Here is a 26155-nt window from a genome sequence, read left to right on the forward strand (position 1 = left end):
AGGTCTTGAGAATCCGGTTGGTTTATATTTAAGCAAGGACACAACATTTCGACATGCATACAGCGTTGATTTGGGCCTTATGCCCCCGTCGTCTGCTCCACCGCGATATCCAGCGGCACCATATTCTCCGCGACCCTCCCCTTTGCCCTCTCATTCAGCATCCCCCACTGCACCCACCAATCCGCCGCGGCGTCCACCGGGTCGTACGCAAATACCTTCAATATCGCGTCATACATCTCTTCGCCCTCGAGCACGCCCTTGCCATTGTCCGTCGCCGCCTTCATGACAGCGTCCCTTGCTTCTTGCATGGGGCCGGGCGGGCAGGTCATGAAACGGATGTTGCCGACTTCGTTCTCGCAGATGTCGGCGACGCGCGGGCGGCGGACGTCCTCGAACGCCTCGAGGAATTGCGGGAGTTGATCGTACGCGGTCATGTGCCGGAATAGCTCGGAGAGGCAGGCGGCGTCGCCAATGGCCATGCCATGCTGTTGGACGGAAGCCGCCTGGGAGAGAGAAGGGAAAGGTCAGATGGGAGGGAAGTACGATGTGATGTGGAGAAGATACGCGAGACGTACGGGGAGTGGGTGGGCTGCTTCGCTGATTAGGACGGCAGCTGCGTCCGGGCATACCCAGTCAATGGGGGGCGGGATGAAGGAGCGTAGGCACACAGCAGGTTTCGCTGCCCTGGCCAGCTTTATTAGCCTGAAAATCGCACGATTCTAGCGTTTATTGTCTTCGTCATGGAAGGTCCGACCCCGGACTCACCTTGGGTCAGCTTCCCCCAATGCTTTCACCAAAACAGAGGACGGGAAAGGGTCTCGCCAGGAGCCTCTACCTGGGTCCTTTAGCGTGCCGTCGTCTGGCGTCCAGAAGTGCAAGGCGAGACTCCGTTCACCCCCGGGTCCTTCCTTATGGATACATCAGATGTTGGATGACATATTCCGCTCCGTGGGTGTACGTACCACGTAGTAGAAGAGAGATGCGTAGGCAACTCCGTAGTGCGTATAAACTGTCTGCGGAGAGTGAGTAAAGACCCGGTCGGTTCTTGAAAGTGAAAGAGTGGGAAGCGACGCACGTCTTTCCTCCTGAAATACTCAAGCTCAGGATCACTCTCTACTTCACTCCATGGTGCTGTGGTACTATATGGGAGGCGTTAAGCGAGGGTAGATGCAGAGACGAATTTGTGTGCTTACTTCCATGATAACAGCCCAGTAGGCTCTCCGAGCGGGGTGTCCCCGAGCAAAGAGCGCCGCACGGTGCTATCTGCGCCATCAGCACCGACAATGACATCAGCGCTGAGTTTCTCTCCCGAGGCCAGCGATACGGATGGTCGATCGCCTTTCTTGAGGCTTCCGCCGTCTACCGAGACGACTTTGGCTTTCTTCCTTATTTGCGCCCCCTGCGAGGCAGCACTCTTGGCAAGGAGTCTGCATAGATCCGCATGCTAAGAAATGGGGGATTGATATGGATGTGAGGGCTAGAATAGGCGGGCGGGCTCACGTGCACAGTGGTGTAGTTCCCTCCGGTTTGCTGCATCAGTTCTTCGTCCCAGTGGTGGGTCCCATAAAGATCTCCAGTATGATCTGATGTAGTGAGAGCCCGAAGAAGATATACTGAGGATGGATGCGCACAATTTAAAACAGCCACATTCTCTGAGTGGGTAGCGATCTTGGCATATTCAGGCCCCAAATCCCAGTTGCGTTGCAGAACTTTCGTCATGTTTGGGGGAGATCGCGAGCCACCGCTGATACGCTACAAGTAATTCATAAATGGTCAGCCGCATGATATAGGCATTGCAGTCATTGTAACCCACGTCCTGCGTGCCTTCTTCTTCTTCTTCCAAGACGATGACTTTGTGGCCTGCGCGTCGCAGGCCTACGGCAGCAGCGAGACCCGCGACGCCGCCCCCGACGACGATGAACTCCAAAGATAGCGGTGCCTGCAAAAGACAATTATACTTAACTATATACCAATACAATAGGGGTAAAGAGGGTTGACCTTGCCCTTGTCTTTCGAAATGAACATGGCTGGTCGACAGCTGCGAGGAGGACGAATGCAAGAACAAAGACAAACAAGCGGGTAATGTGGGGGACGACGCGGTCCGCGGCAAGTGGGCTATAGCAGGTGCTTTGAGGGTGAGACCGATCCGTATTGCCATCCACAGCGGGCCTGCCCATACAAGGCAATCACGATCGAGAGGAAGCAGAAAAGGGAAGACAAAACGCAGGAGGAAATACTATTATGGACACCCGATCGTCCGTATCAGCGGCCACAAATAGCGTCCCGTGGACCACGTTGCGTATGCGAGCCAGTTGTCAGGGGTTATCGGGGCACGCTCCAAGTCCAAGACTTATGCGAGTGTCGAGGTGGTCTCGCAAGTCCGACAGAGACCAGGTGAGACTGTGTAGTGAGATTACCATGTCCCACAACAGATTCTTCCATTAGCCACAATCGCGATGATGCCTTTCCGATTGCAATCACGACGCGGCTGGAACGTCAATCTGGACGCCTTTGACGTTCGCCACGTTTTTCCTTGCCTCTTTGCAATCGGAATATCACAAAACAACCTGTACTGCATCTATAATGTAAGACGGATACTTCCTTGGATACAGACATCATGGTACTTGCCAGTGGTCTCGCAGCCCACAAGCTTTAAGGACGCACGATCAAATGTGGCGCTGTTCGAGGAATCAGAACCATCAGCCTGGAGGGCAGATCCAGTGATGCCGATAGAGTTTTGAGATAGGTACAACGGCGAGATCCAGATCGCTCTGTGATTGGTGGCGTTCATGCAGGCGGGCAGGCAACTCTAAGACTGCAAGAGCCCAGGTATTTTCTGCAACAGCAACCATGTAGATGCAACCTAACACTACAAGGATCTATGGGGACAAGCTAGAACCGGAATAACTCCGTAAATCGCCAATACTTCAAGGAAGTCCGAGCTGACGCGCGAGTACTGTTGGGACTCGGACTCGGAGTGTGCTCAGGTTAGTCCAGCTTTGCGTCACCAAGACAGTGAGCTAGCATCATTTTGCATTTTTGGAGCGACAACTACAGTGATATCACTCTGTCCAGCACGTCCAAGGGCAGACTTGATATCCGGGAGCGCGAACGGGACGACCTGAGGGAAGGGATCTAGCCCCGGTATGTCTTCGTTTCATATATATCGCATTTTGCATTATTGAGAGATATGCATCGAGTACTCCAGTAGGAGGGGCATTTAATCCGTACCCCGCAGGATCAAGGTATCATTCTGGAAACCCGTGGAGTGGATATAAAATGAGCACTCAACAAATGCGGAAACGGTACTTGGTGAGTGAGGTTCCTTCCAGTAAAGGGGGGACAGCTTCCGGCCCCCCTCACTTGTGCCATATAGCCCACGTCGAGTGTCATAATTCGGTGAGAGCTTCGTTACGCTGTGTCTCAGTAACCTGAGACCTCCAAGCATGTGGCGTTGAGAGGCGGGAGGTTCTCTCTCGACTTTGTTCTGCTCGGTCTCTGACTTTCGGTCATTTTTTTCCAATCTTGTCTGGTATTCAGTTATTACCCTGACACCGCGCCCTTTATTCTTTCCTGACCTGTCTTTGTCCGACTGATGTAGCACAGTTTTTCAGGGGAAAGAAGTACTGGGCCACCTACTAATACACTGACTTGCATCTAAGGATGGGATAGAACAAAGTGGGGATGAGGCTTGGCGAGCGGCTTTTTCTTGACTCCAAGTGGACGGGCTATTGTCCGCGACAGCCAATAGGAAGTCTCGGTGTTCTGTGACCAGCAGCTATTGCCATTTCGCCCTTGGCTGCTGCCTTGAGGTAAGCCTTGCTGGTCGCGTCTATGGTGCTGCCATGGCTCATGGTGGGGTATAATCACCTTTCCGTGCAGGCCTGCCCGTCAGGGACAAACGTTCGATAATCCTCCATCGCTCCTTTCTTAACCGGAAGGGCCACGGTCAAAGTGAGAATAGCACCAGATATCATGGTGCAGTGCGGCATTTGCGCTTGTTATCTTAGAGTAGCGAAGCTACAGGCTTAGGCTCGCGAAGCCGCACACGGTACGGGGATCCAAGCATGACCATTCTCGTGATTCCCAATGGCCAGTCGGACCCAATGGCAGGCTGTCTCCAGTAGGCCCCATCGGAACAGTCACCTGACGTGCTTGAGCGTCAGCAGTGTCACTGTCAATTTGTGTCAATCCACCGATAACATTGATCCTCGGAGCTACATCGAGTCTACACCCTAGCAAAGCCCCTTCACGATCGAGGCGCAGAAGCACGCAGCTTCTGAATCGCGGAAACTGCAAACTAGTGTCTTGGGATTGGTTCGGAGGAAGAAGCTCAGTAGTCTGGATTCTTTCACGGAATCCGTGGCAGCAAATCAACGTCCCCGAGTTGTAAAAGGGACCGTTAAGCGCCAGCTTCGAGCGTACGCCACAACATCGCGCAAGGGCGGGACTAACAACAGTGTCCGAGATGATCTACTCAGTACCCGTTCCAACGATACACCTGACATTCCGCGGGGGTCATGACTTCAAGTCCCAACTTGCAGAGACAGTATGGCCCAGCAAGTAGGCGGTTCAGTCGCGTCCTGCAGGTATAAAAGACATTGCGTATCTCTCGGGTTCAGCATCCTCCCAACTTCACTCGAACTCAGGAGATACTCACACCGCAATGGACGTCCTCGCTCAAATCAAGGCTGACCACGACAACGTCAAGAGCTTGTTCGCCAAGTACAAGGCGGCGTCCGGCTCTGAGAAGACCACTCTCGCTCAGACCCTGATCACCGAGATCAAGGCGCACAGTGCGGCTGAGTGAGTCTGAAGGATCCGAGCAGCCGATAGGGCTATACTAACACCTTGTCAGGGATGCGTCCATCTACGCCGACTACGCCAAGTTCGGCCTGAACGCCGCCTCCAACAAACGTGAGTTGCTTAGCGAGAGCATGACCAGGGGGTACTGACAAGACTTGCTTTTCCAGAGGAGCATGCCGAGATCAACAAGCTCGTCGCTGGTGCCTCCGCTTCTGACGACGCCGCTGTCACCAAGGCCGTCACCACCTTCATCTCCCACTCCGACGAGGAGGAGTCTCAGCAATGGCCCACCATCAAGGCCAAGCTGTCCGCTGGTGAGAGCGACGTGAGTATCCCTCTTATCCGCACATATGAAAGTTTAACCTAACAGTATCTGGTTGCAGGCCCTCGCCAAGCAATTCGTCAACGCGAAGAAGAGCGTTGCTTAAGGGTTCAGGACACAAGCGCTGGGGGGATCGAATTCTGGCGGTGTATTATACCGTTGCTGTACCGGTCTCCTGTACGATAGTGCCACTTTCAACTGGATCATGCGCATGGTATTCTCATGCAGGAATAAGAACCCGCTGCAGAAATGGAGATTTTGATATCCGCTTGATGCATGGGGAATGAAGCATCATAAGCTTCTCATCATTTAACGGACAGACGGCAGACCTGGAACCCCTCAGCATGATAAGTACTTCCTGCGCGTAGATAAGTGTGGACCAACCCCGATTTTCCTTCTAGAGATCTTTTTCATCTGCCAAACGCGCTTCGAGTGGAAGCTGTGGAGATCGCCCATCTTCCTCCCCACCTTCCTCCCCGCGCTATCCTGGGCGGAGGGCAGAGAGGATTGTAGGGCTAGACAGAAGACTCACGACGACTTGCTCTATCGTGCAAGATCATGGCGTAGGGATATTCCACGGACGTGGCAAAGCGTGAATGCTGACTGATCTCTAGAGCAGCAAAACCAAACCCGCTATTCCCGGATGCGCAAAACATAAGATAGTGAAAATCGAGCTCGACTTTGAGTACGTACACGCTGTCGTCTCCCAGGGTGAGATCCACCTGCGAGATTTGCGTGCCCGATACGCACATATTCGAACATACACCGGGGTACTTCTCGCTTGGCGACTTTGGAATTACCGTGTCCGTATCGTGGGGGCCAAGCCAACCATCCGATTTCCAGACTGATGCGTCCTCGCCCCGGAAACGTTTGTTGTGATGAGCGGCCAGAGTGGACAACAAATGGTCGTATCTTTGGGCACATGAATGGCCGATAGGGTCTCCCATGAAACACCAGTGCTTCGATTATTTCGTTCGGCGGTAGTCGGTGAGACCGGTTTAATAAATGACGCCTGTAGAGCTTTCCGGTCAAAACTCTCATAGTTACTTGATACCGACAAACACGTCTTCGAGCTTTGTCATCGAGCTACTACCTTACCTCCGTCATTGAGCGAATCGGGAGGATGTGGTCTCCTCAGGGATGTCAAAGCAATAAACCTCCGACGCAGGATGACGGCAAGTCCGTGGATACGCTGTATGCCATAGCGCTATCGTCTACAGGTCGTATACACGGACCTGCAATCACTGCATCGTCCCTTATCGGGTATCACGTTCCCATCCTGATTCGGGCTCCACCGGCCCTGCAGGCGTATACGTTTCGTCGCCTCTGCTGGTGATACTACAAATTCAGCGGGGAGTATCGGGAGGGATGGATGAAGCCAAAGATGAACAACAGCTAGGGGAGCTGTATGTAACGGAAGCCCGTCCATTCGTTTCCACTCCCTTGAATGAACCACGTTATTTCCACGCAGCGCGGGAAGGTCATCCGGGTCAAAGTATATCAGGCGCCTAGAGGACTTGAATAAGACAGAAATATCGGGAGCAGCTGAGCAGTGGGAAGTGCTTGAGAAGAGCGATATGAATGAGACTCGAGGCTTGTGCATGTGATGCATATGCACAGAAACGGTGGTTCCAGTTTCATTGCGATCTTTCGTCCAGGCCAAAACAGCAGGCAGCACCCATCTCCGCCGTCGAGTAGTTTCCGCTATTGGGAAGAGTATACGACGAGCCCCGAGCTTCAGCTGCAAGTCCATTCCGCTCGGCGTCCCGCAAAGCTGTCCAGTAGATATCGGACGATCTCGGAACGGGCCCCCTTGGAGGTACGATGGATTTGGCTACTTGCCGGGCAATGTCGGATGTGACGGAGTGACAGTGCAAGTGCCGGGGATGTTACCGAGGGCTCCCTGGCATATAAAGAGCGTCACCTCCGTCAAATGTGGACCTCATCTTCGTCCCCTTTCTTCCTCCCGACGTGCACAACGGCCAGCGACGGTGAGTATCCCGTTTTCTACCGAGGCTAAGGCCTGAGGGGGGGGGGTGTTCCGTGGTAGCGAGAGTTCGGCGTAACGGCGTTTCCATATGATATCGGCCAAGCGCGGAGCACGGTCACGAGCACGGGCGTCTACCCCGCAACCCCGCCTCCTATATGTTTCTCCACTGGCTAATGCCTTTAATACTAGGCCTCGTCCTCTAAACCCTCATCTCATTCAGCTCTTGTAACTCCTGCCGTTTATACGACTCCAGCCATGGTCTATCCGCATGCGACGCCGTACGTTACCCCGCACATCCTGCACAAACACTACGCCCAAGCGCATGACAACGAGCAGCTGAACGATCGTGAGTCCCCCTAAATCGATGGCCATCGCAGACCACTCATCGTGCCGCTGCAGTGCTCGGCCGTGAACTCGAATACTTCTCGCAAGCGGGCTTCGACATGGACAAGATCACGATCAAGCGCAACGCGCCCGTCGCGCAGCTGTATGAGGACGCGATCCGCAACGAGGGCGCCGTCATCTCGTCCAGCGGCGCGCTCATCAACTTTTCCGGGAAGAAGACCGGCAGGAGTCCAAAGGACAAGCGCATCGTCTTTGAAGAGACGAGCAAGGATGACATCTGGTGGGGCTCGGTGAACATCAAGATGGATGAACGTGAGTCACTGGTGCTTCTAGTGCAGGTCGTGTGATAGATGCTGATGTCACCGCCCAGACACCTTTGAGATCAACCGCGAACGCGCGATTGACTACCTGAATACTCGTGACAATGTCTACGTCTTCGATGGCTTCGCAGGGGTATGTCACGCAGTTCCAGCTCCCAGCACTGACGCTAACTCGTTATGCTAGTGGGACCCGCGCTACCGCATCAAGGTCCGCGTCATCTGTGCGCGGGCTTACCACGCCCTCTTCATGGTGGGTGTCTTACGCACTCGAACTGACCCGGTCACTTACCGTGATCCAGCACAACATGCTCATCCGGCCGACGGAGGAGGAGCTGGCGAACTTTGGCGAGCCGGACTTTATCATCTACAACGCGGGCCAGTTCCCGGCGAACCGGTTCACGCAGGGCATGTCGTCGACGACGTCCGTTGAGATCAACTTCAAGCGAATGGAGATGGTCATCCTCGGGACGGAGTACGCCGGTGAGATGAAGAAGGGCGTCTTCTCGGTCATGCACTACCTCCAGCCGGTCAAATTCGGCCAGCTCTCGCTGCACTCGTCCGCCAACGTCGGCATCGAGAAGGGTGACGTGACGCTGTTCTTCGGTCTCTCCGGCACTGGCAAGACGACGCTGTCCACGGACCCGCGCAGGCAGCTGATTGGTGACGACGAGCACGTCTGGTCTGATCGCGGTGTGTTCAACATCGAGGGCGGGTGCTACGCCAAATGCATCAACCTCTCGGCCGAGAAGGAGCCCGAGATCTTCAACGCCATCCGTTTCGGCTCCATCCTCGAGAACGTAGTGTACAACCCCGCGACTCGCGTCCCCGACTACGATGATACGAGCATCACTGAAAACACGCGGTGTGCGTATCCAATCGAGTTCATCCCCGGCGCGAGGATTCCTTGCATCGTCGACACGCAGCCCAGCAATATTGTCATGTTAACTTGTGATGCATTCGGTGTCTTGCCTCCGGTGAGCAAGTTGTCGCCTGAGCAGGCCAGTTACCACTTCTTAGCTGGTTACACATCGTGAGTGACTTATCTTCCTTTCCTGATCTTCTCGATATTCATCACTTATTGAACCCAGGAAAACGCCGGGCACTGAGGACGGTGTCCTTGAACCCATCCCGACCTTCTCCACCTGTTACTCGGCACCGTTCATCGTCTGCCACCCAGGCCGGTACGCCAGCATGCTCGCCGAGCGCATGTCCCAGCACAACGTTGACTGCTGGCTCATCAACACGGGGTGGACCGGCGGCAAGTTCGGGATGGGCAAGCGCTGCCCGCTCAAGTACACGCGGCGCATCATCGACGCGATCCACTCGGGCGAGCTCGCCAAGGCGGAGTACGAGACGTTCGGCGTGTTCAACCTCCAGATCCCGACGAGCCTCGAGGGCGTCCCGCGCGAGCTACTGAACCCCGAGATGGCGTGGCCAAACCGCGAGGCATTCGAGAAGGAGGTGCGGAAGCTGGCGGGTATGTTCAGGAAGGCGTTCCAGGTGTACGAGGCGGATGTGGAGGAGAAGGTTAGGTTAGCGGGGCCGCAAGTGTAATGTTGTTGTACGACGGTTCTTATAGGGCGGATGGTGAGCGGGGTTACGTGGGCGTAGAGTGGACATTATGTATAAGTATCTCATGATCTTTGATGTATTATCATTTCTTTCTGCTACGAATCACACAAGCTAAGTGCTTCGTCACCTTGGTGAGGGCTACGGAAGGATACGAATAGTAAGAGCGGCGACATGCAAGAACTTTAGTTATGGTTTGAAGGGTATAAGCACGAATCGCAATGTCGGAAGGCGTGCAAGCTAAGGAAGGTGAAGTACTATCAACTGTTGGACGCTGTCTTGTTGCTTGGTCCGACGATGTGATCCTGAACGGCCTTCCGTACGTCAACAGGGATCCTCCTCTGAATCCCCATACAATTTATCGATCTCTCGCTGGTCCATGCGCACATGCAACCAAGACTGCAACCCGAACATGTCAGGGACGCAGTCCCAAGCGCTCCTCGTGCCGATCCACAATTCGTCTTTGATCATGTTCGCGCAAGTCGAACACACACTAGCGAAGAGTCTTTGAACAGCGGACTCCGGCAATGGATCTAGGCAGCCTTGGTGGTAATGGAAGATCGTATCCAGATGGTAGTACATTCTGCTGAGACGAGCACGGCAGGGGAGCCCACCCTTTCCTTGGTGGGGCCTATTAAACAACGCCGTAAAATCGCCCCGCAAGCCATGATACGTGTGCTCGCGCCGCACGAGACAGTGCTGCAGCTTCCCTCGGAGAACTGCGACCTGGTCTTCAAGACTGAGCGTCAGAAGGGTCCCTTCTTCATCCCGAGTGCCGCTGATGATCACTTCCAGATGTACGAGGGAAGCCGTGTAGTATGCTGCAGGGAGGCCGTGTGGGCAGTACTGTTTGCAGATAGGGATAGCCCGGAACGCCATGGCTGTCGTAATGCGCGGAGACCTGGTAACCCATTCGTCGTAATTATCCGGGAAGATGTTCACCAGGATATCTTTCGCTTGAAAAAAGTATTCCGGCAGATCCCATTTATCCGCCAGGTGAAAGAGAGATGCCGCAACTTTAAGGCCATTACCCTCGACGAGCTCCTTGAAATACCCACTGCGCAGTAGCAGGGTCAGGTTAACCGTTATGCGCAAAATGAACCCAATGAAGACTAACTTATCGCTATATATCTCCGCCAGCCAGACGGTCATGTCCCATGAACTCTCGATGACGCCAACATCGATGGATAGGCTGTCTTCCGTCTTCTCCGTCGCGTCAGAGCACTTTAAGCCGAGCATGTCTTCGAAAAAACGACATCCTTTCATTAGCTTGTTCTTGTGTACTCTGAATATGAATGATTCAGCACGGAGGGTGATGTCCCCATCGTCGAAGTACAGAGAGGGGTGGCGGGGTGGGTGGGTTTTCATCTCCACTCCGCACACTAGCTCTGGCGCAGGCTTCGACCTCGAGCAGGAGGTTACAGGAGAGTCCGTAGAATCCTCCTCGCTTGCGACTGGGGTAAGTAGCGATGGGCATTCCTCGGCACACACGCGCTTGAAAGGTCGAGTTCCCTCAGCACGACCGCTTGGTCCGTCTTCGTCACAAGGTCGCTTCAGACTCAGGGTCATAATGGGTCCAGAGGTTCCGCGCATACAGCAGTACTGCAGTCAAGTACAGGATCGCCCGGAGGTAAGGTGGTTCAAACAAGTAGCGAATGTCGTTGGGACCAAGGCAGTCCATTGTCACCTTTATACATTGCTAATCTCGCGAGTGGCTCATCAGTACAAGGGGACGCATTGACCGGCAAGGATCTTGACACGCCACAGAACAACGACGCTTTGGCCACCGTCGCCACGACCCCTTCTAGGGGCCATAAGTTATCTCAGTTACCGCTTTCAGTAGCAACCCGTACAACTGCTTCACCATGGTCCCAATAACTGGACAAAGATGTAGTTGCTGAAAGTCTCCGAATGCACGCCGGCGTGGCAGCCACAGTAGTTAACACTGGTAGGTCTTTAGCTCCATCCAGTTAATGTTGTGAGTCAACAGCCTCAGCAGCCACAACCCGAGCATAGAAGATCGATGACAGCCCGGTCGACGATTAGAGATGGTGGAAGCGAGGGTCGGACAGAGCGGCCAGATACGCGACGAGACGGTCCATCCCAGTAAGCGCCCACAACGCTCGGCTTCGTTGAATTGCCGGTACCCCGGACCAACCAGGACCAACCTCGGACTCTTTCGCTCGTCGGTTTCAACAATATACGCCTACGACTTAATACTCCCTTGGACCTTGGTATCCGTTCGGCGGTATGGGAGGGATACCATTAAGGTGCGCAAGACTCGTGGGCCTTATTCCATTATGTGAACGGTCATGACTTAGATCTATTAGCAGTGCAGCCGCGGCTGGTGATGGTACCGGTGTTGACCATAAACCTTTCGCCCGACGAAGCACATTCATGCGCATGATCCCAATGTATTGACACCATATCGTACACAGAATCGTACAACAGTAGGAGGCCACCGCCATCCAGTCCTCCGGACGCCAGGCTTATCCCGACATTCATGCAGCGCTCTTCTTAGCGTTGACGAATTGCTTCGCAAGGGCCTGCATTCCGGAAATGTTATAAAAGGGGTCTATACACGGTGAGAGGGGTACTCACTTCGCTCTCACCAGCGGACAGCTTGGCCTTGATGGTGGGCCATTGCTGAGACTCCTCCTCGTCGGAGTGGGAGATGAAGGTGGTGACGGCCTTGGTGACAGCGGCGTCGTCAGAAGCGGAGGCACCAGCGACGAGCTTGTTGATCTCGGCATGCTCCTCTGGAAAAGCAAGTCTTGTCAGTACCCCCTGGTCATGCTCTCGCTGAGCAACTCACGTTTGTTGGAGGCGGCGTTCAGGCCGAACTTGGCGTAGTCGGCGTAGATGGACGCATCCCTGACAAGGTGTTAGTATAGCCCTATCGGCTGCTCGGATCCTTCAGACTCACTCAGCCGCACTGTGCGCCTTGATCTCGGTGATCAGGGTCTGAGCGAGAGTCGTCTTCTCAGAGCCGGACGCCGCCTTGTACTTGGCGAACAAGCTCTTGACGTTGTCGTGGTCAGCCTTGATTTGAGCGAGGACGTCCATTGCGGTGTGAGTGTCTCCTGAGTTCGAGTGAAGTTGGGAGGATGCTGAAATCGAGAGATACGCAACGTCTTTTATACATCCAGGACTCGGCTGAGCCTACTTGCTGGGCATCGTTGGCTCTTCGTAGTTAGGTTGCCCGAGGCACATCAGGAGGTGTATCGTGACACGGGCACTGAGTAGACCAGCGCGGACACTGTTGCTCGTCCCGCCTTGCGCCAAAGTTGTGGCTTATGCTCGAAGTGGATGCTTGACGGTCCCTCGAGAAACACCACGTCTCTGATTGGATAGGATAGGATGACGCTAGCCTATACTCTTTCCAGTCAGAGATCCAGAACGATGCATCTTCCTCCGAACCAATCCCAGGATACCAATTTGGAGGCTTCGCAGAGCTGCACCTTCGAGGCTTCTGAAGCTCGATCATGAAGAGCTCGTACTAACTGCCACGTCTCCATATAGCTTCGACGATCCGTGTCGCGAACGTCTCGAAAAAGGACGGCGCAGGTGCTCAAGCACGTCATCTGACAAAAATAATGCAAAAGCGGAAGAATCCAAGGAGTGTTGTTAAGGCAGTACCCGCTGCACCACCGGTACCTTTCAACAGGAGTGGATGTCTGCTGAAGAGTAGTTTCTCTCAACATATCGGTGCCATGAGAGAGGCGCTCACTCGCTTCTAGAAGTGCACACATGAAGGTGGCGGAATCGCAGGCTATCCAGGTCTTCGCCCTATACCATGGTGCTTCCACTACAGCCACGCCGTGGTGATCAAAACAAGCGACGGACTCATCATAGGCTTGCCGGCCAGCGTGCAGCTATGGTAAGTGGAACAATATATTTTCATTCTGTGTCCGAGCTCTTATGACCGCCTATCGAGACGGCATCCCGAGAAATCGAGAGATCCGAATGCCCAGCAGAGCCGAATATTATTTGATTTTCACTTCCATTCAGTTATATGTTCGTATGGCGTCTGCCCAACAAGGCACAACGACCATTGAGGCGCGAAGTCTCGGAGACTGATGATAGCCCAACAAACACCGTTCCTGAGTGAACTTTGATTTCAGACGGGGTCAGCTATCTCGCGACGCGCCCTCCCGAATGCCTTGCAGAACCAGTGCAGCTAGTTGGCCTCAGAAAGTAATATCCCTTGTAAGTCAGACGTGGAGGGAGTCTTCGGAGATGGTCTTCAGTTCCTAGTGATTGCAAGATTGTCCCTGTTATTCAATGGGACGGCTCAAACAAACCTTCTAATCAATTCCGATGGAACAATGAAATAGGTAGGTTATGTAGCGGCAACGCAGCCCGGCAAAGCTGGACACAATATTAATACTGATTTGACAGCAGGTATGCACGACAGCATGGAAAGTCGCGTGACGTCACGCGCTTTCTGTCACATCTCGATTGTAACACATGCTATCACAGTATCACATCGCGCAGGGAAGTAAGTACACGTTCAGCAAGCTAGCTGCGGATCCGTACTGGGTCATTAGGTGTCCGGACACCTAATGACCCAGTATGGGCTGGTCAACCATGGGTAAAATAGCATTAAATACCATGCCGCTGTCGCACCGCTCCCTATTCCCACGGAGCCGGTAATCCTTGTCGACGAGCAAGCGACCGAGCAACCAATCGTTTGCCTGATCTTCCCAGCAATCCGCCCTGTCGATTTCGCGGACGGTGAGTCCTTCTACGCACTTGCTGTACTGACCGTCATATACAGTATGTTAGGAATGTGTATTTTGGTTTGGACGGTGCGTACCGTGTCATATACCTCCCATCGAGCATCTTTCCAGCCACCGTCGCAGTCCCCATGCTCTTCGATAACCTCAATTAACGCTCGAAAAAGTTTCTCGAGGTATTCAGGCTTCCACGAGTACTTCACGACAGCGTCGTTATCTGGTCCATCTCTCTCGATGCCCGGGATACGGGTGACCATGTCGCCATCCCGAGGAACTCTCGGCGCCTCCTGCATTATCCGCCGTAGGTTATCAACAGACCGAGAACTCCCTAGGCGCCCGATAGGTCTCGCAGGGTACGTCGGCATCAACTCCTGCGCAAATGCTCGCAGCGCCCTCTCCCGGTTGTGTCTCACCCCGTACAAGGAACAAAAATCAGGCAGAGTGGGGTCGATTGTGCCATCTAGGGCTTCATTGCATCGCTCCCAGAGCCACCCAGGAAACACAGCTTTTACTTGCTCTAGGCCAGCGGTCCCAAGGCATAGAACGTCTTCGACGGATTGCGGGACTTGAATCTGGGGAACGGATGGTTGAGCGAGTGCCGCTTGGCCTTCCACAGGTTTGTATCGAAATGGTCTCGGGAATTTCTTTGTCCTTTTCTTTTTGCTCTTGTCTGAATTCTCTTTTACCTTCCTGTTGTGGAATCGCTCCTCTAATTGATCAAGGCTACCAAAGTTCGCAGGCTATCTGAGTATTGAACGTATGATGTAGGAGCACACTCACTATGCTTCGAATCCCTCAGGTCCTCCGTGCTTCGCCCAGGCTATGCGCTCTACTTCGCGCTCACTGTATAGGTATGATGTCGATATGCGGATTCCGCCCTTGACATAGACCGTTTTACTGAGTGATATACTTCGTCAGCAGATACTTCTTTATAGCGCAGGATTATATCGCTCACCTTTCGGCGTCGTAATTGAGGTGCTCAATCTCTTCCGTCTTTAGTCGGTAAAGCTTCGAGACATCGGTCCTGTTCACCTGCGCACCAGGTGGAGGATAAATTGTATCCGTAGGGTGTCACCAGTGAGCTGTACGCTTAGGCCCACCTTCTTCCCCTCTGGAACGTTGGATGCCCGCCAGGTCCGGGGATCGCTATGGTCGACCTCGATCGCTCGGATCGATGCTCGCCTCTTTTCGGGCATACCGCCTGATAACGACCCCCCTTGTAAACTCCCTTGATTTTGGGTCCTCCCTGCAACATTGGCAGAGGCTTGAGCCTGAGACGCTGACCGGGCGGCTTTGGGCATGATGGCGACAGGCTTGCAGGTGGGCGACCAGGTGTTACCTTCCTTCCTCATATAAGAGCAGTCATGCGGCCGACTGGCCGCTAATGCTCATTATGCTGTTGTTCCGCTGCAATTCAGTGTGTAGCTCGATCTCATCCGACTCGGCGCCACACTTGCCTATCTCTAACCACGTTCGGTATCCCGCTTTCCTCTTTGGTCGTGTCCGCCACCAAGGTAACCGCCTCGTGTCCAGCTCATACGCAGAGCAAGTGCACGCCTGTTACCATCTAAATGGCGCTGCATGATGTCGTCCTCCATATGGCATGGAATAAAACCCAGCGTATATCGGTGAAAAGGCGAACCTCGGGATACGGAGTTAGTCAAAGCGGTCATGTGTCCTTCGGCTGTGGGCCTCCACTCGAAGGGGATAGTTGACAATAAGTGACGATGCACGCATGCATTCCGACCCATATCTTACACAAGAATCATACAGCTACATTACAATGCCGCAATACGATCCTCCCATGGCCAGAACTGTCATCATCATCCCGACGTTCAGGCAACGCTCTTCTTCGCGTTGACGAACTGCTTCGCAAGAGCCTGCACGTAACTCGTTAGTATGCGTCCAACCAGCTCATCCACGAGGTCTCACGTCGCTCTCGCCGGAGGACAGCTTGGCCTTGATAGTCGGCCATTGCTGGCTCTCCTCCTCGTCGGAGTGGGCAATGAAGGTGGTCACAGCCTTGGTCACGGTAGCCTCATCGGAAGCAGAGGCACCGGAAATCAGCTTGTTGATCTCAGCGTGGTCCTCTGTCACATCATGGTTAGTACGAGCGGGCCTTTGTTATGCCTACAACAACTCACGCTTGTTGGAAGCAGCGCTGAGACCGAACTTGGAGTAGTCGGCGTAGATGGAGGCGTCCCTGCGAAGTACGGTGAGTGAGACGTCGAGCATATTGTGGAGGAACCTACTCAGCAGCGCTGTGGGCCTTCATCTCGGTGATGAGCGTGGTGGCGAGCGACGTCTTCTCCGCGCCAGACGCAGCCTTGTACTTGGCGTACAGGCTCTTGACGTTATCGTGGTCAGCCTTGATGGTAGCGAGGACGTCCATTGCTAATGCGATATCTCCTGAAGCTGAGTGAAGGCTGTTGGAAGGATGAGGAGTCGATGCTCGAGCCCTCTCCTTTTATATGTCGAGTATCTGCAGCCGGCGGATATTGACACCTTCGAAATGAGTCGAGGAGAGGCATTGGGATGACCTCTGAGTAGTCGCAGCACGGACGTTGTTTCTCGTGCCCCTTGCATAAAGCTGTAGCTTGTATCCCAATGCGGACGTATGGTGGATATATAGAAATGTAGCCTCGGGCATTGGCTGGGACGGAATGACGCTCGCCCAGTCCCGATTCAGTCAAGATCCAGAATAGAGCAAGTTCTCGTGCGAACCAAACCAGGGCCTATGCTTCGTGTCTTCGTAGACCTTCCGGCTTTCTAGATCTGAACCTTGATCGTGAAGACCGTACTATATCAGCTTCACTGTTTACGGGCTTGGACGATCAGGTTATTTCCGCTTATCAGCCCTGGTTAACAGAATTATTAGACTCTGGAATTCCTCATCTGGTAGAGCGGCTATGATAGACCCAGCTGATGTTCAGTATCCATGAGGGAACAGAGGGTATCCTAAACGTCAACCCTTCTACAGCTTCGATTTACGGACCAGATAGTTATTTCTTCGTGTCCACTTTCATGTTCGAAAGCTATTCCTGCTTTTGGACAAGATAGGAACGGGCCAGTCACCCTCAATCCAATACTATGACGGGGAAGCTTGCGTGGATCAGGTAGATGATCGAAAGCACTGGAAAATCTGAAAGATCTAGGCAGTCCCGTACGAACCCGCCTGAGGGTCCCAATCCCCGTGTCCTCATGTCAGGTACGAGTCAGTCTTCTGGATTTCAACCCAGTGCAGTGATGTTCTGACGTCAATACCGGACTCTACGCTCATTCCCACTGGAATAAATACTCTTGTCCACACCCACTGGCATGCGAAGGCAGGGTGAGAATATAGCAAGGGTCAGGCGTACCCTACTAGTATAGAAGAGTCAGATAGACAACACAGCCCCAAATTATACAGATTTCGTTCCTGTACGGATGCTGAGGCGCGTCAAGGGGAAGTTAGGCTCCGTTCGGTTGCACGGCCGCGTCGCGGCGCTCTCAAGGCGCCACAGCCAGCTCGGCCGCGTGGCAGTGCTTTTAGTGAGAGGCGATTGGCTGAAAGACTGTTTTGGCGTCGTTGGCCGCGACGCGGCCATGCATCCGAACGCAGCCTTAGGCGAGACTCGGACGTTACACATTCGACATGATTGACGCGTGACGTCACGCATTGGGTTGAAACTGAGTGGTCACCGGTCACCCACTGCTATTGCACAGCAGAACCATGGCCAGGCAGTACCTACACGACCGCACTAGCATTGTCGAAGTCAGAAACCTGCCTGAAATGCGAGGATGACAAGGTCACGAGGAATTGGAAATTCATTTGATTGATCAGACACTATCGGTACAAGACACCCGTACACTGGCAAGTACATTGTACAACAGCTATCCGACCATCCAGAAGATATGTCGCCGCCAAGTTTAGGCGACGCTCTTCTTCGCGTTGACGAATTGCTTGGCAAGAGCCTATGAATCAGGTAGGTAAGCATGAATCGATGAATCTCTGCTACATGTGAACCCACGTCGCTCTCGCCAGCAGACAACTTGGCCTTGATAGTGGGCCACTGCTGGCTTTCCTCCTCGTCGGAGTGAGAGATGAACGTGGTCACGGCCTTGGTGACAGCAGCGTCATCGGAAGCCGAGGCGCCGGAGACGAGCTTGTTGATCTCGGCGTGCTCCTCTGCAATGCAAGCGTCAGCAGTGCTACCGGGGTCGTAATCCAAGAGCAACTTACGCTTGTTGGAGGCGGCGTTCAAGCCGAACTTGGAGTAGTCGGCGTAGATCGACGCATCCCTATCGGAAGTAGAATAAGCATACAATCGTTGCAATCTCTGGATGAAGACCTACTCAGCAGCGCTGTGGGCCTTCATCTCAGAGATGAGAGTCTGAGCGAGCGAGGTCTTTTCAGAGCCAGACGCAGCCTTGTACTTGGCGAACAAGCTCTTGACGTTGTCGTGGTCCGCCTTGATCTGAGCGAGGACGTCCATTGCTGTGATATCTCCTGAAGCTGAGTGAAGGCTGTTGGGGATGGAGAAATTTGTTGCAGACGCACCCTTCTTATACCTGAGCAGATCTAGTGCGCCCGAGGTCTACAACTGATTATGCATGAAGTCATCCCATCGAGGCGCAGTCTTCAAGCTGAGCGTGACCGAACCAAGTGGTACATCATGGGCATTGTAGCTCGATAGAACTCCTAACCGGTGGCAAGCCCTGTCATACGGTCGTAATACTACTTCCAGAAATACCGAATACGTGATTGGACCTCCCTCTGTAGTGCTTCCGATCTGACATGGATCTTCTATCTGCTCCGACCCAATGCCAGGGCACCGGTTTCATGTCTTCGTAGGTACTATGATCAGGAGTGAAGATCGAGAGGAGAGCATTATGCCGCTTGCCCTAGACATGGTCTGGACGATCACCATTTTATTAGATACAGACTGATCGTGAAAGTCGTTAGATTGCAACATTCCGAACATGTGAGTCCTGAGCCTTTGAGTGTGGTGCCCACCTGTCGAGTCCTACTTCAAGTTCGGCGCGGGAGACGTGCTCGCGCAGCAGGCGATCGAGAGGTAGTACTTGAACGTAGCAAGTGTCGTTCAGATCTCGGAGGAATGTGACAAATTAGAAAGAACACCTTGCGTCATAAGCCTACAGACCACCTCACCTCCGAGAGACGTTGCCTTCTCCCGGCTTAATTTGGCATCGGCTTACTTTGGCATCGGGGATCCTGGCGTGCACGAGCAGCTATCTGACTGAGGCCGTTCCTGAGTAAACCCTGTCGACAGAAGTCTCCTTGGGGCAAAGATGCCTTAACAAGGTAGTCCAGGTCTGAGACGGTTACATGGAGGTCGCCTCTGCTCTCCCTGGCGGCCGGTCCATGGTTTAGTAAAATCCAGTCGTCTGCATGCGTAGCCTCGGACTTGAGCAGCCTACTCACAATAGCCGTGGCTGACCATGCCGTCGCAGACCTTGAGGAGAGTACTAGAAGCTGAAAACAGATTCCTTGAAGGGACCCAGGAAAAAAGTATGGACAGGGATACGACCTTTAAAAGCGGAGAGCTATAGGTCGGTAGCTGCGCTATGGAAATGGACGAGAACATCGCAGCTCAAGGTCGTAAGCGGTACAACTCTTTAAGGGTCAGTCTTAGGGAACAACAGAACACGTCAGATGCGAGCCATTTCCGGAGACGAGTACCATGTACAATGTTTATAAGCACGAGTCGGACAGTTTCCGATTTCCACCGCTAGTCGCGATTGATGTTAATTACGAGGCGTGGATCTCAGTCTTAAATAAGATCAGTACTGGGAGAGCATTCAAGGACCTCTTTCACTCAATAGGAGACTAGAATATCTATCACCACATCGCAGGTCCGTTGGAGCTGGTGGAAGGGAGCATTCAAGTGTGGCCAGCGCTTAACTGTTGACTGAACTCGCACAGAACAGTAGCGTGAGAACCGACGTCCGTACTTTGAAGTGGCATTTTGAGTGCTGAGCAGAAGAAACCCTTAACAAGACCCTTCCCAACCGGCGTAGAGATAAAGAAGTACGGGAATCCTCATTTATCTCAGACGGCGTGCTTTGCAGTCGCGTACTCCTCATCATCGGTGTTATGCGCATGATCCAATCCATTGGGCACCTTATCGTACAAGAAAATCGTACAGCAAGCGCAAATCGCCACCTCAGCCCAGCGCGAACTACTCAAGCTACGCTCTTCTTAGCGTTCACGAACTGCTTAGCGAGAGCCTATAGCGGGGATGTGTAAGGATAATAGCAGGAGCTGGATGGTAGAAGGGCTTACGTCGCTCTCGCCAGCGGACAGCTTGGCCTTGATGGCGGGCCACTGCTCGGTCTCTTCCTCATCAGAGTGGGAGATGAAGGTGGTCACTGCTTTGGTCACGGCGGCGTCGTCGGAGGCGGAGGCACCGGCGACGAGCTTGTTGATCTCGGCGTGCTCCTCTGCAGTAAATACATCAACGAGTGCCGACGAGACGCGCCGAAAAGTGACACTTACGCTTGTTGGAGGCGGCATTCAGGCCAAACTTGGAGTAGTCGGCGTAGATCGATGCATCCCTACCGACCAATGGGTCAGCACAAATCAAGCCGCCATGGATGGACACCTACTCAGCAGCGCTGTGAGCCTTTATCTCAGAGATGAGGGTCTGCGCCAGCGAGGTCTTCTCAGAGCCGGACGCCGCCTTGTACTTGGCGAACAGGCTCTTGACGTTGTCGTGGTCGGCTTTGATCTGAGCGAGGACGTCCATTGTAAGTTAACCTCCTAGAGCTGAGTGAAGGCTGTTTGGGATGGAGAGAATGAGTGCAGTCCCCCTATCTTTTATCTATCGACGCATTGCCTGAGTCTATATCCGTCTTAGTCTGTCCTCCTCGTAGTGAGTGTTGCGAAATGTGTACCGTGACATGATCAGTGGCAGGAGACAATACGGACACTGTTGCAGCTGTCTCTTCGTCCATTCTGTGTGCGTTACCGAAAACGGGATCCATAAAGGTATTGGAGAAACAGCCAAGCTGTGATTGGACAGGGGTGTATGACGTCTCGCAGTGCTGGAGATAGACAAGATCTCGAGGAATTCTTGTCTCTTCTTCGAACCAATGCGAAGTCCCGGGTTTCGTTCTTCGGGCTCCAGGCATCGAAGCTATGATATCGGGCGAACTTCTACGCCAGTCGCCACATCGGACAGCCTGGGCACATTGCAACATCTATAACCTTGCGCAGGCATAGGTACCTAACAGAAGCCGAGGTCATATGAGCATTAGTACGATAACAAACGATGGAACGAACCAGTCTCAGCGGATGATATGTTCCAGTCGTGATCCATGTCGTGTGCTGAAGGTCGGCAATGATCTGGGTCGCTGGAAGATCACCTCTTCGCAGAAGTAACTAGGGCTAATGCAGCGAATGCCCCGAGTGGGACGACCAAGCAAGCAAGACAGTCCGGGGAAGGATGGCTTCCCATATGCGCAATAAACAGGGTACCTATCAGGTCATAACATTATAAAAGCAAATGGTCGTGTGGTGAACAAGATCAAAAGGTGTCCCGGATAACGCCACCTTGATGTGGAAGAGGCGGAGATACCTGATTGACCCCGTTCCTGAGTAAAACCTTGCCCGAGGAGAACTCGCAGCAGCAAAATCACATATTCAAAAGGAAGTGCTGTATTTATGGTGACTGACACTAGAATGGGAACAAGAATTGGGGATATCCGCATTCCTTCTAGGAAGCTTAAGGCACAGTGACCTGTTTTGCGTGTGACCTTTGCTTCGGACGTTATGAGCGGCGATCTCGAGGGAGATGCGCAATAAACTGTTTTAAGACCCAAGTCTTGTTCGAAGTCCACAGAACTCGCATGAGAATGCGGAGGCCAAGTGCCCCAGCGATGGCCGGGATAGTAGGCACTGTCACCATGCGCGAGTCGGTCGGCTTGAGAAACTGTTTGTCCGAAGGAGAATGAATCACAGACGCGAGAGAGGAATGAGGGAACACATCTTGGATCGTTTGAACGTATCTCGTAGCACCAACGATTACAACTGGATGAGGACCCGGACATCTGCAAGCCAGCTGCAACCACATGCATGACTTCGAAATGCACCGCACTGGCAGTGGCGTGGGAGAAACACGCTTTCAAAGTCCGCACAAATTAGCGCGTCTGTCAGACGCGTCGCGTCGCTAAAGACGCATCGACACTGCACCAAGTCCCTCAACATTTAACATGGTAAGATGCAGTCTTCTGCTGTAACAAAAGCTCTGCCAACGATATGTAGTCCCAAACTCCTCGCAGAAATAAGCGCGCTCGGTCCCCGTCGCGAGCCGCAGGGTCATCGCCCCCAGCGCGACCAACACCGACGAGACGCGACTCGGAATCATCACTTCCGCCTTCGTCACCCCCTGCGCCCTTTTCAGATACGGATGACAGCTTAGATGAACGTGACGCAGTATGCGATGTCGATGAGGATGTTGAAGAGGAAGAAGAAGATGGAGAGGACCTCTTCGGCGCCAATCTTCAGGAGTGCGTGTTTTGCTACTCTGGAGCCTCCCCATCTCAAGCTGATAACGCGCAGTGACTACGGGGAGAATGAGCTTTTGGACCAATATTCCGACACTGGACTGGACGACGAGCAAGAATACGACTTGGACGCCGCCGCACGTCGTGCCGCCGAGGTCCAGATGGCACGCAGAGACCGCTTAGAGAGAGGCGGGCGACGTGGTCGCAGGGCTGCAGGCAGAAGCCGTATGCCTGAATATTTATTGGGCAGCGACGGTCTCGCCGATAGTGAAGACGATATCACTGGCGGGCTCCTATCAGGCATGAAGAAACGGACACGTCGGCAGTATGACGAGCGTAGAGACCAGGATGATATGGACGGTATCGAAGACGTGCGTTGTTCCTCCATATCTGCGAGCAAATGGGCACTGACTTCGGCTCCCTTCAGGAGATTCCTTTGGAGCAACTAGGAGACATCAAGGCGAAGTCCATCATCGAATGGATCGCAAATGAGCGTGTTCGCCGGTCCATAGTGAAACACTTCCGTCACTTCTTGATGACGTACGTCGACGAACACGGAGCGTCCGTATACGGTCAACGCATACGAAACCTTGGAGAGAGTGAGTCTCTCCGTCTAGCTTCTATTCTTGCCTCTCATAAGGGCCTTTGTCAGACAACTCCGAGTCTCTTGAGGTCTCATACCTCCATCTTGCCCTCTCAAAGCCCATTCTCGCGTACTTCCTGACAAACTCCCCCAGCGCCATGCTAGCGATTTTCGATGAAGTCGCATTAACCGCCATTCTCGTGTACTATCCTAACTACGAACGCATCCATTCCGAGGTCCACGTGCGGATTACCGACCTTCCACTGGTTACTTCCTTGCGGGATCTCCGGAGGGCGGACCTGAACAACCTCGTTCGGGTTACTGGAGTAGTCACGAGGAGGACTGGCGTCTTCCCCCAGCTGAAATACGTCAAATTTGACTGCAAGAAATGTGGTGCCGTGCTGGGGCCGTTCTACCAAGATTCTACGAGAGAAGTGAAGATCAGTTATTGCCCGAATTGCGAGGGCAAGGGACCATTCCAAGTGAACTCGGAGCAGGTAAAGGTGGATGCATGATTCCTGGTCCAGGACTCATGTGGTTCCTCCTAGACGATATACCGAAACTATCAGAAAATGACATTACAGGAATCACCTGGCTCCGTGCCTGCGGGTCGCCTTCCTCGACACCGTGAGGTCGTTCTGCTCTGGGATCTTATTGACACTGCAAAACCTGGAGAGGAGATTGTACGTTTTCGCCTCATTGTCTATATTACGCTACTGAGGATGTTCCCCCCAAAGGAAGTTACGGGAATCTACCGCAACAATTTCGACGCATCTCTGAATTCTAAGAACGGGTTCCCGGTCTTCTCCACGATCATCGAGGCGAACCACATCAACAAGAAGGAAGATCAGTTCGCCGCCTTCCGTCTCACCGAAGAAGACGAAAAGCAGATTCGTGCCATGGCTCGTGACGAACGCATACGGAAACGTATCATCAAGTCTATCGCTCCCTCCATCTACGGCCACGAGGACATCAAGACAGCCCTTGCGTTATCACTATTCAGCGGTGTTCCGAAAGATATCAACCGGAAACATCGGATCCGTGGCGACATAAATGTGCTCCTCCTCGGTGACCCTGGTACCGCAAAGTCGCAATTCCTGAAGTACGTGGAGAAGACCGCGCATAGGTCCGTCTACGCCACTGGGCAGGGTGCCTCCGCTGTCGGTTTGACTGCGAGCGTACGCAAGGACCCGGTCACGCGCGAGTGGACGCTGGAAGGAGGAGCCCTCGTCCTCGCAGACAAGGGCGTATGTCTCATCGATGAGTTCGACAAGATGAACGATGCCGACCGAACATCGATCCACGAGGCTATGGAACAGCAATCGATATCCATTTCCAAGGCCGGTATCGTCACTACCCTACAGGCACGGTGCGCTATCGTCGCTGCAGCCAACCCTATCAGGGGACGGTATAATCCGACGATACCCTTCCAGCAAAACGTTGAGTTGACTGAACCCATTCTATCTCGATTCGATGTCTTGTGTGTCGTCAAGGACGCTGTCGATCCCGTACAGGATGAGCTGCTTGCGAGATTCGTCGTCGGCAGTCATCTCCGGAGTCATCCCAAGTTCGAGGCGGACAAGGATGAAATGGACGTTGGCACGACGCTGGACGCAGATGTAAGTGCAATGTGACACTTTGCATCCTCTGCATAGCTAACCTGGCATTGTTACCTAGATCATTCCCCAGGATGTCCTGCGCAAGTATATCATGTACGCCAGGGAGAAGGTCCGCCCGAAATTGTATGACCTCGACCAGGAGAAACTGTCTCGCCTGTTCTCTGATTTGAGGCGCGAGTCGATGGCCACTGGATCGTACCCGATCACTGTCCGTCATCTAGAGAGTATGATTCGTATGGCGGAGGCTAGTGCAAAGATGGCTCTCAGAGAGTACGTCCGGGGGGACGATATCGACTTAGCCATCTCAGTGGCCGTCGGTAGTTTCGTGAACGCCCAGAAGATGTCTATCAAGAAGACGCTGGAAAGAGTGCGTTTTGCGACCACTTGGCTAGTTGTTTGGGGAGGCTGACGTTTTGATTTTAGGGTTTCCGGAAATACCTCACGCAAGCCAGGGACCATGAAGAGTTGCTGGCCTTCATCCTTGGTCAGATTGTCAAGGAGAAAGCACGTTTCTACCAATTGCAGCGGTATCAGCAGCCCGAGCTTGTGACCGTGAAGGTGGCTGAACTGGATGAACGGGTAAGTCCCCCGTGGTCTGCGATTGTGTCCTCCGGCTGAAGTATTCTCTTCAGGCGAAGGAACATGACATATACGACACGACGCCGTTCTTGCACTCCAAGCTATTCCGTACGAATGGGTATAAGCTCGAGGACGGCGTTATTGAGAAGAGATTCAAAAGGGATGACGAACTCTAGGTCTCAAATATAGTCGCATATACTATTTTTGTCTTGTCTCTCCTTGTATAAAGTATCACGTTCTTGTACTAATTGTACTAATAATGTCAGTGAATAGCGAAAGATACTTGCGTCGACGAGACAAATAACTTAAGATGAATTTCCTATTACGTACTGCGGTCCTTCATCTAACCATTGAGTGTCTCTGCCTTATCGTATAGCCACCGGGGTCTGGCCGGGTATGCTAGTCAAAATCTGTCAGTTGGCTCCGTCCGTCTAACCAGTTAAGGTTTCGGGATTCGGGCCTCTCAGGCCACTGAGTTAGACGTGGTCATCCTCGATAGATGGCATACCATCTTGCTCGCGAAAAGATGATGCAAGACCGACGAGGCAGTGAAGCGGATGGGGCAGACCTGAATTTGGCCGCATTAGAACGCACTTATCCTGGTTGCCTTCCAAGTGCTTCCCTCCGATGAATCAAGGACGCGGAACGACGTGACCACGTACGATCAAAGCAACGATTCACGCTGCGGGCTTCTCCTATTCACGGTGGCAAAGAAGCCTTAAAGCACGACGGGGATTGGGTCCGAGGAAAGGTGGCAGGTTATACCTGCTTTTGA

The 26155-nt window shown here is 53.2% G+C and overlaps 7 protein-coding genes across 7 annotated transcripts; 3 read left to right on the forward strand and 4 right to left on the reverse strand.

Annotated features, from left to right (window-relative positions):
- Nucleotide 1: 1 nt before the first annotated feature.
- GLOTRDRAFT_74490 (FAD/NAD P-binding domain-containing protein) lies at nucleotides 2-2096 on the reverse strand. The gene is made up of 10 exons (XM_007866471.1): nucleotides 1999-2096; nucleotides 1814-1939; nucleotides 1632-1752; nucleotides 1501-1583; nucleotides 1194-1444; nucleotides 1076-1139; nucleotides 963-1013; nucleotides 766-908; nucleotides 576-702; nucleotides 2-503 (listed from the first exon to the last, which is right to left on the reverse strand). The coding sequence occupies exons 1-10, from the start codon at nucleotides 2023-2025 to the stop codon at nucleotides 78-80; spliced, it is 1419 nt and encodes a 472-aa protein (XP_007864662.1). The 5' UTR covers nucleotides 2026-2096; the 3' UTR covers nucleotides 2-77.
- A 2570-nt stretch (nucleotides 2097-4666) lies between these two features.
- GLOTRDRAFT_127948 (uncharacterized protein) lies at nucleotides 4667-5234 on the forward strand (the record flags this gene model as incomplete). The annotated part of the gene is made up of 4 exons (XM_007866472.1): nucleotides 4667-4806; nucleotides 4859-4917; nucleotides 4974-5131; nucleotides 5190-5234. The coding sequence occupies 4 exons, from the start codon at nucleotides 4667-4669 to the stop codon at nucleotides 5232-5234; spliced, it is 402 nt and encodes a 133-aa protein (XP_007864663.1).
- A 1836-nt stretch (nucleotides 5235-7070) lies between these two features.
- On the forward strand, nucleotides 7071-9483 carry GLOTRDRAFT_74492 (phosphoenolpyruvate carboxykinase). The gene is made up of 7 exons (XM_007866473.1): nucleotides 7071-7119; nucleotides 7308-7464; nucleotides 7518-7775; nucleotides 7834-7917; nucleotides 7969-8033; nucleotides 8083-8813; nucleotides 8872-9483. Exons 2-7 carry the CDS (start codon nucleotides 7374-7376, stop codon nucleotides 9335-9337), a joined length of 1695 nt encoding a protein of 564 aa, XP_007864664.1. The 5' UTR covers nucleotides 7071-7119; nucleotides 7308-7373; the 3' UTR covers nucleotides 9338-9483.
- A 193-nt stretch (nucleotides 9484-9676) lies between these two features.
- On the reverse strand, nucleotides 9677-10921 carry GLOTRDRAFT_127950 (uncharacterized protein; the record flags this gene model as incomplete). Its single annotated transcript, XM_007866474.1, has 1 exon — nucleotides 9677-10921. The coding sequence occupies one exon, from the start codon at nucleotides 10919-10921 to the stop codon at nucleotides 9677-9679; it is 1245 nt and encodes a 414-aa protein (XP_007864665.1).
- Nucleotides 10922-11750: 829 nt separating this feature from the next.
- GLOTRDRAFT_99466 (uncharacterized protein) lies at nucleotides 11751-18583 on the reverse strand. The gene is made up of 4 exons (XM_007866475.1): nucleotides 18427-18583; nucleotides 12168-12226; nucleotides 11954-12111; nucleotides 11751-11898 (listed from the first exon to the last, which is right to left on the reverse strand). The coding sequence occupies exons 1-4, from the start codon at nucleotides 18564-18566 to the stop codon at nucleotides 11854-11856; spliced, it is 402 nt and encodes a 133-aa protein (XP_007864666.1). The 5' UTR covers nucleotides 18567-18583; the 3' UTR covers nucleotides 11751-11853.
- Nucleotides 18584-20277: 1694 nt separating this feature from the next.
- GLOTRDRAFT_127955 (uncharacterized protein) lies at nucleotides 20278-20840 on the reverse strand (the record flags this gene model as incomplete). The annotated part of the gene is made up of 4 exons (XM_007866476.1): nucleotides 20278-20322; nucleotides 20378-20535; nucleotides 20591-20649; nucleotides 20701-20840. The coding sequence occupies 4 exons, from the start codon at nucleotides 20838-20840 to the stop codon at nucleotides 20278-20280; spliced, it is 402 nt and encodes a 133-aa protein (XP_007864667.1).
- A 1574-nt stretch (nucleotides 20841-22414) lies between these two features.
- On the forward strand, nucleotides 22415-25663 carry GLOTRDRAFT_74495 (MCM-domain-containing protein). Its single transcript, XM_007866477.1, has 9 exons — nucleotides 22415-22602; nucleotides 22655-22970; nucleotides 23027-23198; nucleotides 23252-23679; nucleotides 23731-23865; nucleotides 23920-24801; nucleotides 24860-25168; nucleotides 25225-25380; nucleotides 25434-25663. The coding sequence occupies exons 2-9, from the start codon at nucleotides 22761-22763 to the stop codon at nucleotides 25554-25556; spliced, it is 2415 nt and encodes an 804-aa protein (XP_007864668.1). The 5' UTR covers nucleotides 22415-22602; nucleotides 22655-22760; the 3' UTR covers nucleotides 25557-25663.
- Nucleotides 25664-26155: the final 492 nt, after the last annotated feature.

Source organism: Gloeophyllum trabeum, assembly GCF_000344685.1.
Source record: "Gloeophyllum trabeum ATCC 11539 unplaced genomic scaffold GLOTRscaffold_00004, whole genome shotgun sequence".
Classification (NCBI taxonomy): domain Eukaryota; kingdom Fungi; phylum Basidiomycota; class Agaricomycetes; order Gloeophyllales; family Gloeophyllaceae; genus Gloeophyllum; species Gloeophyllum trabeum.

Coding starts and splice junctions, on each gene's coding strand:
- GLOTRDRAFT_74492 (XM_007866473.1), top strand. CDS start 7,374: ATGGTCTATCCGCATGCGACGCCGTACGTTACCCCGCACATCCTGCAC. Junction 7,465..7,517: donor CAACGAGCAGCTGAACGATC/GTGAGTCCCCCT, acceptor GTGCCGCTGCAG/TGCTCGGCCGTGAACTCGAA. Junction 7,918..7,968: donor CTTCGATGGCTTCGCAGGGG/TATGTCACGCAG, acceptor CGTTATGCTAGT/GGGACCCGCGCTACCGCATC.
- GLOTRDRAFT_99466 (XM_007866475.1), bottom strand. CDS start 18,566: ATGGACGTCCTCGCTCAGATCAAGGCGGACCACGACAACGTCAAGAGC. Junction 12,112..12,167: donor GAACGCCGCCTCCAACAAAC/GTGAGTTGCTCA, acceptor TTGCTTTTCCAG/AGGAGCATGCCGAGATCAAC. Junction 11,899..11,953: donor TGTCCGCTGGTGAGAGCGAA/GTGAGTACCCCT, acceptor TCCGGAATGCAG/GCCCTTGCGAAGCAATTCGT.
- GLOTRDRAFT_74495 (XM_007866477.1), top strand. CDS start 22,761: ATGGCACGCAGAGACCGCTTAGAGAGAGGCGGGCGACGTGGTCGCAGG. Junction 23,680..23,730: donor TCCAAGTGAACTCGGAGCAG/GTAAAGGTGGAT, acceptor GGTTCCTCCTAG/ACGATATACCGAAACTATCA. Junction 24,802..24,859: donor GCACGACGCTGGACGCAGAT/GTAAGTGCAATG, acceptor ATTGTTACCTAG/ATCATTCCCCAGGATGTCCT.
- GLOTRDRAFT_74490 (XM_007866471.1), bottom strand. CDS start 2,025: ATGTTCATTTCGAAAGACAAGGGCAAG. Junction 1,940..1,998: donor TTTCGAAAGACAAGGGCAAG/GTCAACCCTCTT, acceptor TGTCTTTTGCAG/GCACCGCTATCTTTGGAGTT. Junction 1,584..1,631: donor GAATGTGGCTGTTTTAAATT/GTGCGCATCCAT, acceptor TCACTACATCAG/ATCATACTGGAGATCTTTAT.